General features: G+C 37.4%; 1 protein-coding gene across 4 annotated transcripts in view; it reads left to right on the top strand.

The window, feature by feature from the left end:
- The window catches only part of PPP2R5C (protein phosphatase 2 regulatory subunit B'gamma), an 87,504-nt gene extending 81,728 nt beyond the window's left edge, over positions 1 to 5,776 (top strand). For 3 of the 4 annotated variants that reach the window (XM_063440009.1, XM_063440010.1, XM_063440012.1), the window contains 3 exons: positions 521 to 593; positions 2,115 to 2,231; positions 4,893 to 5,776. In XM_063440009.1, the coding sequence (XP_063296079.1) occupies positions 521 to 593; positions 2,115 to 2,231; positions 4,893 to 5,024 (322 nt within the window). In that variant the 3' untranslated portion in view covers positions 5,025 to 5,776. The remainder of the gene's footprint in view (positions 1 to 520; positions 594 to 2,114; positions 2,232 to 4,892) is intronic. The other variant, XM_063440011.1, reaches the window with a different exon arrangement.
- The last annotated feature ends 7,986 nt before the right edge of the window (positions 5,777 to 13,762 follow it).

Here is a 13,762-nt window from a genome sequence, read left to right as displayed (position 1 = left end):
ATAACTACTTTAATTTTTTTTTTTTTTTAATTTCTCCCTCAAGTAAAGGCTAACATTATTCTACGTTGCTCACAACATTTGATGCATTAAATTTGTCTCAGTTGCTTGCCAGGCAAATGCATTTATATTGTGAAGGTTCTGTGTGTGATCTGTCATAATTGATTAGTCTTTTACGTAAGCAGTTATTGATGGGATGTTTTTCTCTCTTCATTGTAGAGTGTGGAATATTGCAAGAATTGATCTCTATTGTATGGTATCATTACATAAACATAGACAAAAGATAAAATGTCTCCAAAGACACCGTAATCTAACTTTCCACTGCACAGCGTCTGTATTGTGACACTTATTTAATGGGGTTTTCTGTAAATCATTTTAAAATGTAAAAATTTACATTTTCCTGTTGCACACTGTTTTCTTTCTTTTTTTTTTGTATTTAGGGAACAGATACATGTCTTGTACCTTGATATGGTTGTGTATTTGTTTTTGAAATGTTTTGGGGTTTTTTTTTGTCCATTTTCAGGGAAAAGCTAAAGCTGAAAGAAAGGGAAGAAGCATGGGTTAAAATTGAAAACTTAGCCAAATCTAACCCCCAGGTACGTACATGTGAATATCCAACACCAAAACAACAAGAAATATTGATGTAGACCATATTAAATCATTTACCTTTTGAGTGCCAGTAGCCTGAGTGAGCACTTTAACAGTTTTTAAGTGGTTTTACAAAAGCAGGGCACTACCATAGCCATTCCAGCCTTTGCTGGTGCAGCCTACCCATGAGTTGCCATGTTGGTGTCTATTGCAAAATAATAATAATAATCTTCTACACAGTATCAAGTTATTGGCTGTTCATACACGTGCAGTACAATAATTGCTGTCATGCCAGCTGGATTCTAAAACTGAATAAATCCATTCAGCTCTATGAGAAAGAGGGGTGGCATATATATTGACATTCTATAACCAAAATAGTTGTGGATTTAGATTTTGTTTACGGTGTTACTTGTTTTGGCTCATCGCCAAACCTTAAGAATATTTAGCCCAGACAACCAGTTTTGTTATCAGTGAGCTTATGCGATCGTGGTGTTTTCTGCCGCACACATTATAAAAGTAAGGGCATTTTATTGAAAACCCATTCTGCTGCATTTTGTATAAGGAGAAGTCTTGCATCAGTTCGCCTACTATACAAGAGATTTTTGCACCATTGATGGCTAACACAAAAAATACAATAAAAAAATAGTCTTATTCATGACGTGTAGCATCAGCACCACACTTAAATTTTTTTTTTTGTGTGTTTGGTGCTGATGCTACACGTCATGAATAAGACTATTTTTTTTTATTTTTTTTTCCTGTTTCTAAGGAACAACTTGGCAAGCTGATTTCTTGAATTTATAGTTAACAGGATTTGATTTATATATCATGTCTCCGTGGATTTCCGTTTGCAGTTTATCACATGCTGGTTCTATGAAGTGCTGAATTTAATCAGTAGCACTGCTATCTTTTAAAGTGTCAAAAAATAGCTAATGAGTCTGTCCAGGCACCTCAAAACGATACACAACTTTTAACACGTGTTAATAAAATGAACCAGCGCTGCAGATAATGTGGCAGCTTGTCATTAAAGGAACAACCGTAATAATGTTAACTCGAGTGTTTAGATTTATGGGCCCCCATCTATATAAAAATTGAAGAAGAAAAACAATCCAATTAAACCGCTTCCATTGACAAGACAGGCTCCTTACTGTAATTCAGCCCTTGTGATACCAACAAGCATGATATAATGTGCATGATCACACGTATAATGCTTATGATGGCTTACAGGGCAGGCGTGCAACCTCTGATTCTGTTTTCTTATGTTAACCTCTTGTGTACTGAGAGGGCTAAAACGCTTGTTGAAATTACAAGGCAGCTTTGAGATAAAGATGTGGTCAGTCTACATGTTGACAAAAATCACATTAGCCCTTACTAATCTGATCCATCCATTGCTTTTATAAAGCTATAACAAATATAGTTATCAGCCACAAAGAATTAGTAAGTTTCTGCCCCTGTTGTGTAAACAACAAATCAGGTTTAGGTTATCTGTTTTTCATGTATTATGGATGACTGTTTAATACTTTGTATTTTAGTACCCTATACATAATGACTCCTCTGCTCTGAGCAGTCCTGTTGCAATGGAAACAGATGGGCCTTTACTAGAAGATGTACAGATGCTGAAAAAGACAGTGAAAGAGGAGGCATCTCAGGTATCCATATTTTATGTGACGCAGAATAAATAGCATGTGTTACTTGTATATTTAGAAGTGTACTTATCCGTTTCTCCGTTAAAAAAAAAAAAAAAAAAGACAGGGCACTGCTGTCTTTAGACTCCTCTTAATCACATGTTAAGTCATAAGATCCTTGAAAAGCTATATTTGTTAATTTTATGTACCCAGTTTTGCAGGGATAAATATGTGCCATGTCTAAAAAAAATGTTGTGTTTTTTACACTACACACTTGCTGTCTTTTAATGATATACTCGACTGGATTTGACCTTCAAGAGTGTTTTTGTTGCATATAATTATGCATTAAAATATGCAAAAAAAATGTTGCACAACCCTAGAATGCACTCTGACACCCAGACTAAGTGATTACCTGAGAACTTGCCAGCCAATCTAGCCTTCCCAGTGTTTCCTGGTCTATGACTACTATTGTCTTACTAATACCTTCCTCATGTGACTTATCTTAATGAGCGATGTAGGCTTTATAGTATGTGTGTTTGAAATGTGACTTCCTTACATTAAAACCTATGTAAATAGCTTAGGTTGTTACTGTGTTTGGAGTAGGCATTTAATTACAAAGGTTGTATTTTTTTTTTTATTTTTTAAATCCTAGAAACATGCCAGTTGTATTTTAGAGTTTGACTGTCACCCAAGCAAAAGTCCATATATTTTTAAATCAATTGAGTAATCAATTTACTTAATTAACAATCTTGATATGCAATAGTTTCCCCCCTGCTGAGGGGTATGCCCTTGCCGATGTGTCCTTTTGACCTAGTTTCGGGTTGGGAAAACCTAACCTATAAGTTTATAGCTTTATATGGCATGACAGCGGAAGGTCCCACAAAATAGACAACATATGAAGTTTAGTTAAATAATTTCCTTTTAAGATGAAATTGGTATGTTATGAGGTTAACAAAATAATTGTTTGCCACAATACCTTTCGATATTTGTTTATTACATAATCACTACCACAGCTGTAATTTCATAGTGTAAATAAATACTATTTATTGTGTGAATAAACTGCACAAATCAATGTGATACTGTATACCTATGTTGAATCTAGATAAATTACACTGAAGTTTTTACAACAAAATGTTTTCAGTCTTAAAATGTATATAATAAAAATAACAATTAGCTGTTATGGGAAATTAAACATCCTATGAATCCCTGCAGACTGTTACAATGCGAGGGTGCTCTTTATAAGAATTGTCATGTCAGACATAGAAATATGGTGTATTATCAGAGATCTACAACCTCCATATGTGTTTGCAGATAGAATAGTATTGTTCTCACACCATAGTTATAGGGATTAAAAAAATAAAAAGCATAAATAAATGAATTGTTAATTAAACCTGTAATGAATATAATTTAAAGCTACTAATGTATGTGTGAAAGCCATTATCTTGCAACATTTCCGCTCTTCCTGCACATTCTTGGCTTCCATCGCTTCTTCAGACAGTCTTAGTGCTGTAATAGGGAAAAATGAGGCAAAATGATGCATGGAAAAGGTGCCAGGCGCTAGCTGGTAAATGCATAATCATTCAGTCTTTGTAGCAAAATCCTCACTGCATAGACAAACGTTAAGCTAATGAGTGAACAGAAAACACCAAAATTGCAGATTGTTTGTGTGGTGTTTGTATATTATATTCCATCCTACTTTTAATAGCTATCAGTAACATTTTCAGTACTTGATTTTGAATGCTTTACGTTTTGCGTGAAAAGTGGCGGTGCACCTGTAACTTTTGAAATCTGTAGATTTTTAAAAAGTTGAGTAATGGTATAGCGAATTCACAAAACCATAGTATACATAAGGTATGATAAAAATGTCAAGCTATACATTTTAAAAAAATCTAGCTGCTAGAATATTGTGTGTGCATGTTGGAAGTTTGTAGTAATTGTACCATTCCACGCAGACCGTGACCAATGTGCCTACAGATCTTCAAGTGATATAGTAATTATTTTATTCCTTTGTACTGTTTACTAGCCAGACCCAATATAAATGTAGCTGTATGTGTACACATATTAAAATACAAGTGACTTCTAAAGCAAGGGACTCCAGACATGTTTTTGATGTAGCTTAAACTTTCCAATATTTCCCTGCCAGACCATTCTGCAACACTAACACCAAGGTTGGACATCCATATTTTGAACAAAGTTATTCTAAGTAAATAATACATACATCAAAAATATCAGGATTTTTTACTGAAGCAGTTAAATGAACACTAAAGGGTCAGGAACACAAACATGTATTCCTGACCCTATAGCAGACATAGGCAACCTTTGGCACTGCAGATGTTTTGGACTATACCTCCCATGATGCTTTGCCAGCATTATTGGTGTAAGAGCATTGTGGGGGATGTAGTCCACAACATCTGAATTGCCGAAGGTTGCCTACCCCTGCCCTATAGCGTTAAAACCACCATCTCGCCCCCTTGCCACCCATAAATATAGCAAAATCTTACTTTTATTCTAGTCTGGCTCTGATCTGTCTATTTGGCTGAGATCATGAAAACTCTGAAACACAATAAGTTGTAGTTGTTCTGGTGAATTTAGTGTCCCTTTAAGGGGTTTTGTTTCATTAAATGCTTATTGTTAACGTCCTGAGAATCTCCAGCTGTATTTCTAATTTTTCCCTTCATGTTTCAGGCTCTTAAAGATCTAAAGAAGGAACGACCTCTTGTGCGACGCAAGTCCGAATTGCCTCAGGACATCTATACCATGAAAGCCTTGGAATCTCATTGCAGAGCTGATGAATTAATAACACATGATGGGCATTAGACTATGACAAATCTTATTTTGTGGATATTTTTTTTTTAATTTTTTTTTCCTGAAGCAGTTACACAGTAGAAAACGAAACCATTAACTTTTTTGTGCCATACCAATCTATTAGATGCATCAACGCTTTCTTCGACCCAGTTCTGTAGGCAATAACTTAACACAGTGTACAGCTCAAGATTAGTCGTTCAAACAATGGTAAAATACCTGTCTCTGTATGCAGGACATTTGGGTTAAGGCTGGTGAAACCACAAGCACCAATTAAGCATCTACTTCAAGAGGTCTACCAATGCATAGTATCAGTGCTGTGACTTCCATCATTAATGACAGACATGCAAAAGCAAAAATTAATTGGTGCTTTAAAGAGAACCAGGTATTAAAGTACTAACCTTTTTTTTGTCTCACAACTGAGTGTCTGGTAATTTGCAATTAGGGGAATCAAACTAGGCTTTACTTGCATGTGCTGTACAGATTTTATTGAGTAAGTTTTCTGACCATCCCAAATAGTTTTCTGTTCAGAGTTCTGTATATTGGTTTGCTTTGGATCAGCTCATATAAAGTTGAGTAATTTCCGTGTATTGAAAGCCATATTTTCGTCAGTCGTAACTATCAAAGTATTACAGTACCTTCTAAAAAAAAAAAAAAAGTGCACTAAACAGTCTGTTGCCTTTGGGTAACTCAAACTACAACTCAAAGGAAAACAAAAGTGTTCAAAAATGTATTCTTGAAATAAAATACTGTTTCACTGCTGGCGATTTCCTGAGCTTTGAAGCTTTGCCTTTTGTTTAGGGAATACTTCTGGTTTCATAGCTGGTAAAAGCACGCGTGCTTTACATACAGACTTTCTGTGTCAGCTGCGGGCATCTTATAAAGGTGTATATTTTTAGAGGGACTGCTTATTTGAATATTTTATATATTGGTTGAATATTGAATATGGGCAAAAATGGTCTCATGTGAAGGCGGCTGTGTGATCCATTGAATGCGCCCATATTTTCTATATTTCTATTATAGAGGCACACGTAAGCAGACCTCACAGGTAATATGTAAATATGTCAATGTTGCTGTTCAATTTCAGATGCTGCTCTATTTTCATCAAGATTTCGTGCATATTCAGTCGTGTTTTGTGAGTAACAAAATTTGGCTGAACATTAGTGCTGTTTATTTTGTTTTGGGGGTTTTGTATTTTTGCGTTTATATATAATTTGTTTTTTTCCCTCAGGGTGGCCAGTATATATATATATATTTCTTTGTTTTGTTTTTTTTGTTTTGTTTTTTAGTAATCACAAAGCAGTAAAGTAGACTTTAGCAGTAGGGAAATCCCTTTAGAATTAACACTTTACCAATTTAAAAAAATGAGTGACACCATGTCTCCAATGGGCATGTGTACTTTTTATGTATATGTGGTATACCATTGTTTGAACCTCCATCTTTTGCTGTTTTTGTCCCTGAATTAGTTTTTACCTTTTTCTTTTTGATTTGTGGTGTTCCTTCTTGTTTTGGGCAACGTTTTGCTGGAGAAAAACATCGCTCGCCCTTTTTACCCAACACAGACTTGTGTATTAATGTTTGGTTGACTGTGTAATGCGCAGCAGACAAAAAAAAAAACTTCTATTGTCTAAATTTTATTTCTGTACTTTATGAAAGATAAACATTCACCAAATAAGGGAACTGCCGTGGACTTTTCTTTTCTGTAATACATTTTTCCTGTTGAAAAATGTTCTTTTGATTGTAAACCATGGCACATTTACAAAGTCCAATTCCATATTCAAAATTGAGTAACCATATTTGTCTATTAATATTCCCAAATAAAATGTGTGTGTAGGCTATTCCAAACTAATATAACTTTATTATATGGAGACAAAACAGAAACTTAGGAGTTTTGGTGATTGTTTTTCTTAATAAAGTTTGTGTCTTGACACTTTCACGTGTTTTTCAGACTTTTACCTGTATCTGAGGAATGTCGACCGTACTACGAAGAGTGTCTTTTAGTGTGGCTTCAGTATGGCTTCATTTTAATATTGTACATACATTGTACTTTGTTTTATGGTAATAAGTAATAAAAAATTAGACTTCACACTTTGTACAAAATGGTCCTGTGTACAACTTATAGTCCGCAGAAGGCAAATACATAAGCATCACTTTTTATTACTTACACATTGCTTAAACTAACAATAATACATTTGGTAAACTGTTGTTTTTTTCTTTATCCTTTTTGTAGTTACAATTTTTGTTTTTTCCACACATCCTCTATAGAGAATACAATAAAACACTAATTTCAGTGTCATGTTAGCAAGTTGGAAAACCTATACATGGTGTATTTTTATGGGCTTAATCAAGAACATTCTAGCTTTATTCATGGAACGGTCAGCCGTGTGCTTGACAAATCTCTAGGCCATACTAAAGGGGTATGCTATACTCATGGTTTTACTTGTAAAACATTTCAAATACTTTGAAATCTCTATGCTTCTGTATTTCCCCTTGTATGAATTAATTTTGTACTGGTGATCAATAAGCTACTCCATATTTATAAAGCTCCTTCATGTGCCACAAAGCTATACAATGACCCTTTGCTACCTTAGAAGGAATTTGTGTAATATAAAGTTATTTGTAACATAGCGTTACATAATTCAATTGATTGTAATGTACATGACTATCAAACCGTTCTATGATGGAAGTTATACAGTGCCTGATTCTTCCTCTTTTTAGGACATTGACTTTTTCTCCTGCCTAAAAGGTTTAATGGAAAATGGCGCTTGTACAAGATATGTTCCAATCTAAGTTCTAAATAGTTAAAGGGGACAGTTCCGACTGAGAGTGGCCTTACATTATTTTATTACATTGTGCAAAGTTAAAATGGAAAACAAATATTTAAGATTTCTACAACAAATACATCGGCATATGGCAAGAGCCTCTCTTTCTGTTCTGTGATATCAGAGTATGTCCCATAAACCTCTATCCAGCTGTTGATAGTAGAATATGTAGTTCAGGCCTCAGCAATAGTTCCACTGATCAGGTATGATGAATAGACCTGCTAAATAAGCTAAAACCAGCCATACCACATATATCAGTTGATGGACAGCTACATTTACCATTTTGTGAAACAAAAAAAAGCGTGTAAACAAGAAGAAATAAAATAAATACCTAGTATGCTCGTGTATCTTGATTTAAATCAATACAGTATAAGAAAAAAGAAATCCCAAAATAGTGATAATAGTGCCCATTTTTAACTTGCTTAAAGCCTTCTAAAACCTGGCTATAAGGTGTATATATGGCTGTAAATGAATACGAGGTGTAGGTGCTCGCTATGTACTTAAGGAATGGGTTAAGGCTGCAGATTATCACACAAGTTATCCCCAACCTTGTGACAACACAAAATAGACAAAAACAGAAAAATTGATAACCCGTGCCTAAAACCTTTAAATCGTTAGGTGAAATCCTTTTTTTTTCTTTTTGAGAGATTCGTCATCAAACAAGACCCTGTTTTTGATTCCACCTAAAGACTTACAGGTTTTAGGCGCAGGTTATCAATTTTTCTGTTTTTGTCTATATGGCTGTAAATGTCTTTCACCATTTTGTGAATAAGGTAATGCACAGCATTCACCCAAGAGGTAACTTGCTTACATCATACATATGTGTATTGCGGTAACAGTAACAGGAGGGAAGTAACCCTTTTCGCATTCACATCTGGGGTAGAAAATGGGACAACTGCAATCAAAAGATAGTTTGCAAAGTGGTATGGGAGTAGTCATCCACTGTTTTGTTTTTTGTATTGAATCGCAGTATGCAAACTCTCAGTTCTGTGTTTTGTAGAAATAAATGATAGGTGGTTTATAGTAATTTATTTCCAACACTGCCATTATCTCACAGGCACTTTTTATGTTCAGAAGATATTGGTGAAGATTCAAAGTGCAGAGACCTGAAAGTCAAAAATTGCTGTACACATAGTGTTTCTCATCAAAATGGAACTGTCCTATTTCTATTCTTAATACCTTTACCATACACAATCAAAGGCGTGAATATAATATAATTTACTGACGTGTAAAATGAATGACTTGGGCTGCCACGTGACTCCCAGTTTAGAAAATACATCACTGTTGTGTAAACTTCATTGATTATGTGCAATTTCTTAAGCTCGCCCTGAGAATTCTTTCTTGGAAACGTTAACATGGACCTGTAAATGTATCCATATAAGTAAAGTTTTGTGCCTGATGGACAATGCAAACTAATAATAAGACCGTGTTTGCTCAGGGAATATACAGAGAAGAAAATGACCGTATCAAAAGATTCCATACAGGTTTTGAATGCTAGCATTCAACTGGCATGTTAAAGTGAGCAGACATGCTTTGTGGGAACAATCTCAGTCTCCCCTGGTGGAATTATTATGAAGTAGGCATTTTTAAGAAGCTAGTGTGTATTAAGTGTATATAGGTGCACAGATTTTGGCATGTGATTTATTTCTGAACCTTGGCAATCCCATTGAATACTTATCCAATGGGGTTTAGAGGATTTAGCATTCTTTAAAGAAATCTACAAAAATCTCCCAGGGTACCACGACCTTCTCCATTTACTTTCCGCTCTTAACTTGCATGTTTGTTTAGCCCGAGAGTTTGCACCATCCAGTACTGTTTATTTTATTTTTTTATTTTTCATCTGCTTATGCAATTAATACATTTGAGTCGATTTGTGAATCCGAGGGATTTTTGAGATACAATTATTAGACAAAGTGGGGCACCCTGTGACTATAAAACATTGGGCTTCTTTTTCGTATGTATTGTTCCTCAGATTGACAATGGTTGGAGCTTGCATTAAGTTCCACCCTTTGTCTTATGCTTTCTTCTTGCGCTTAACCATCTTGACAAAGTCTTGGCCCTACTTTTGTCTTATGGTTTCAAGAGAATTAGATCAGAAAAGAACAGATTCTGAAAGAGGAAGAGAAAGGTAAGTTTGAGGAGATGGACTTTAAGACCCCCTTAAAATTTAGTTTGTTGAGCATGTCACATGAGAAGAAAGATTGCTCTAATGCGCCTTCGTATAACTATTTTCGTCCGTATGTTTGGTGAGCTGTAGAGGGACATCTTGGGTTGTCTTCTGAGGGAATGTGATAGTCAGTGTGAGGTTTGCAGGTCCCTTTCCCTATGGGTGCACAGTGATGTGCTTGCCAGTAGTGGTTTACATTTTAGTGCAGGTGTCCTGCCTAGGTTGGTCCCTTATGTTGGTGCCCCCTAACCCAAGGGGGGGGGCGGAGAGAAGAATGTGGTTGTAGTTCCTCGTGTAGTGTGAGCCTGCGCTAGAGCCTGGAGGTGCCCCTGTGCGGGGTCCTTGTGTCTAGCTGCGATATGCCTAGTGTGAGTTGTTTTAGAGTCCTTGGTGTGCTTTTAACAGCAATTAAGGTGTAACAATAAAATTATAAAAATTTTAACTAAATTATAATAATCATAGTAATCATAACGGTAGAGCAAGCAAAACAGGAGAAAGTGTTAGATGCTTGGATCGGTAGACAGTTCATGTCGGGGCTCCCGGCCTCTCCGCACCCCTGGGAACGAAAAGTGCTGTTCTCCCCGGGTCCCAAGTATGTGTCGCGGCAGGGGTTGTCTGTTGCCTGGGTTGTGTGGCAATAGGTTCCCTAGGTTCTGCAGGAATAGTTCAGCATTCTGTAGCGAGGTGAGGCTGGTTGTGGTGCCGTCTTTAATTACCATGAGAGACCTTGGCAAAGTCCATCTATAGGCTATGTTAGCTGCGCGCAGTTGGCTAGTGATGTGGCCTAAGGACTTGCGCCATAATAAGGTGTTCCGTGTCACATCTTGGTAAAAGGTGAGGTTGGAGGATTCAAAGAAGAGTGGGGTTTTACCCCGGATAGCAGTAAGAAGCCTGATTTTGTCTGTTGCAGAGTGGCATTGTATGATGACATCTTGTGAGGTGTTAGGGGGTGCTAATCTAGGCTTTCGGATACGAAAGCCATCCAGTACCAGTTTTTTCACTTAGGAGTGTGGCAGGATCGTGGCTGTGAGGCGTCGAAGGTAGTGTGGGGTAGCTCAGTGGAATCTATATTGTCGGGGATCCCCCTGAGTTTGATGTTAACTCTTCTATTGCGGTCCTCTGACACATCCACTCTTGTATTGAGGGCGGTCTGGGAGGTTTGGAGTTGGTTGATTTGTTCCGTGAGCCCCTGTACCTTTAGCTGCAGGTCTTGTAGATTTTCCTCTGAGGCCTGCGTACGCGCAGTCACCGACTGTATTTCAGTCTGGAGCAGGTTAAAGTCTGCGGCATGTAGTTGCCTCATTTCTTGCAGCAGGTCGGTAATGTCCTGTTTAGTGGCCGGGCTTTGTTTGTCTCTGCCCGCTGGTGTTTCCGCGGTCGTCTGCGCCCTGGAGGGCTCCGGTATTTCTGCGGGGAGTCCCTCTGTGTCTGGGGGGTTCCGCTCGCGGTCCGGCGAGGTCGCCATCTTGGGCCTCGTCGGGCGCTGTAACAAGGCCCCGATGTCTTGGGTGTCCCTGCCGGTGCCAGAGGTAGGTTTCTGGGACCTTCTCCCCATGTTGTGGGTGTCTGGTGTAGTGGGACCGTACAGCAAGCGGGTGTCGTATGGGATTCCTGTCGCCCGTGCAATCAGTTCTTGTGCGGTCTGCGCCTCGAGGTAGGCCCCGGTTCTCCTCTGGGTTTTCTTGCCCGTTTGTGGGAACAGGAAAGGCATCAGTATGCGGCTCTACCTAAATGTGTGCCTGTGTGAGTGAGTGTACCCATCGATGGCACTTTGGGGCTGCCGATTAGTAGTGATTTATCGTTGATTGTCAGGAGCTCTGTAAGATTGCGGCCATTCAGGTCCAGCGCTTATTTAAACATCTATTGATTTTAAAATACAAAAATACAATTCTTAAAGGGACACTATAGTTAGCACAACCACTGCAGCTTAATGTAATGGTTCTGGTGTCTATATCCTGTCCCTGCAGGTTTTTCAATTTAAACACTGCCTTTCAGTGTTTACATTGATGCCTAGTAACACATCTAAAATAAATTGGGTTCATGCACTCAGGATTGCTGCAGGAAGGCAGGTTTATTGGAACAAAAAGTGCAACGTTTTGGCCTAAACAGTGGCCTTTATTTTCTGTAAGGATGGAGTCATGATGCCTAATATCTGTGTAGGATGATTTTAAAAGTTTGATGTAAATTTATATTCATTGTAAATCTCTAATTTTGTGAGTATCAGAAGTGAAACTTAGGAATACTGTACTGTTTGTGACGTTCTTTTAAAATAAATACGTTGGTCTCATTTCTTTTCCAAGAGCTTTGCAACAGATTTCCAAATTATAAAGGCCTCTGTGTAGACTGAAACGTTGCACTTTTTGTTCCAATAAACCTGCCTTCCTGCAGCAATCCTGAGTACCTGGACCTAATTTATTTTATCTACTAAACTGGGTTTTGCCAACCAGATAAGCACCTGGATTCCTAAAGGTGAGTGCAGTATCCTCCGTGTGTGAATTACTATAGTAACCCTTCTAGTGACAGTCACTCAAACGGCCAATAGAGGTGATTCCACGCTCTGCATTGAGACGCTGTATGTTATCCATAGAGATGCATTTCTATGTGGAAATGCTGATCAGCACATGTGCAATAGCCTCCAAAGCATTGGCTTGGGTGAGATCATCAAGATTGATTATCTCTGCCTTGGAGGCAATGCCAGCCACGGCAAGACCGGCACAGTGTGGTCATGTTGATTTAAAGTGGTCATGGTGCTTGGAGTCTTGTTCAGATTTTTTTTACTTTGAAATACTGCACATATGGGGATTAATTCTCTTTACTGCTGGAGCTTTAACTAGTCATTACCCAGCCCAGAGTTTGAGTTTACTAGTTATTAATGTTAATTCTGTGCAAAAACAAAAATGCATCTGACACCAGCACGCACAGCACAATTCTCCCCGTGTGTCTGTCCTCCATGCGAGGGGGATTGATATACGCTGAGGGAGAACTTGTCCTTGGAAACTAAGGTAAATTATCTGTTTGTTTTATTTTTACATGTTGGGGTGGAACAGCAGGGTAGGGGCTATAATGACAGAGTATTCTAGATAGTTTTTATTATAATTTGAAGTCGATTTTATTGGTGCTTTTATATAGTCTAGTGGATAACTTTTTTGTAATATGTTTACTTTGCACAATTATTAAAATTCTTAATATGCACTGAAATCAAAGAAATAGAAAATCTGGGCCTCATCTATAAATATTTAACTGCTCTTTAATTTCACAATCATGGTTCCGATAACGAGTTATCAGTAAAGCCTATAAAATCTTAAACTAGTCACCTTTTTTATGATGTATAGATTAGGGGCACCTGTTGTCTTTATAACTGAAAGTCACCTGGGATTGTAAATTGGTCCCTGCCTTTGCTAATTGCCCAGACTATTGCAGCAATCATTCCATAATATAAATTATATGGAAGTCTGGTGTACGTGGATGCCCATGTTAAGTAATCCAAGGATTAATAAAATGGCCGGAAGAATTGCAAAGCAGTATTTTAAGCCTTTCTTTTAAGAGATTACGATCAGGTCCTAAAAGCAAATAGGATTATTCAATAAACTGGTACTTCAAAGGGAAAGGTAATTGTACTATTTTGACCAATATAGACAAATGGGGATTTCCAGATTTCCTGAATTATGGTGTCATTTGCTAACCTACCAAATTGAATTCTAGATGGCATAATTGGAAAGAAAAAAAAATAGTCCAGTTGTACCGATGGCTAAATCTTTTTAATC

The sequence above is a fragment of the Pelobates fuscus genome, chromosome 13 (assembly GCF_036172605.1).
Source record: "Pelobates fuscus isolate aPelFus1 chromosome 13, aPelFus1.pri, whole genome shotgun sequence".
Classification (NCBI taxonomy): domain Eukaryota; kingdom Metazoa; phylum Chordata; class Amphibia; order Anura; family Pelobatidae; genus Pelobates; species Pelobates fuscus.
The sequence above is the reverse complement of the archived record's forward strand: the minus strand, read 5'-3'. Positions and strand labels throughout refer to the sequence as shown.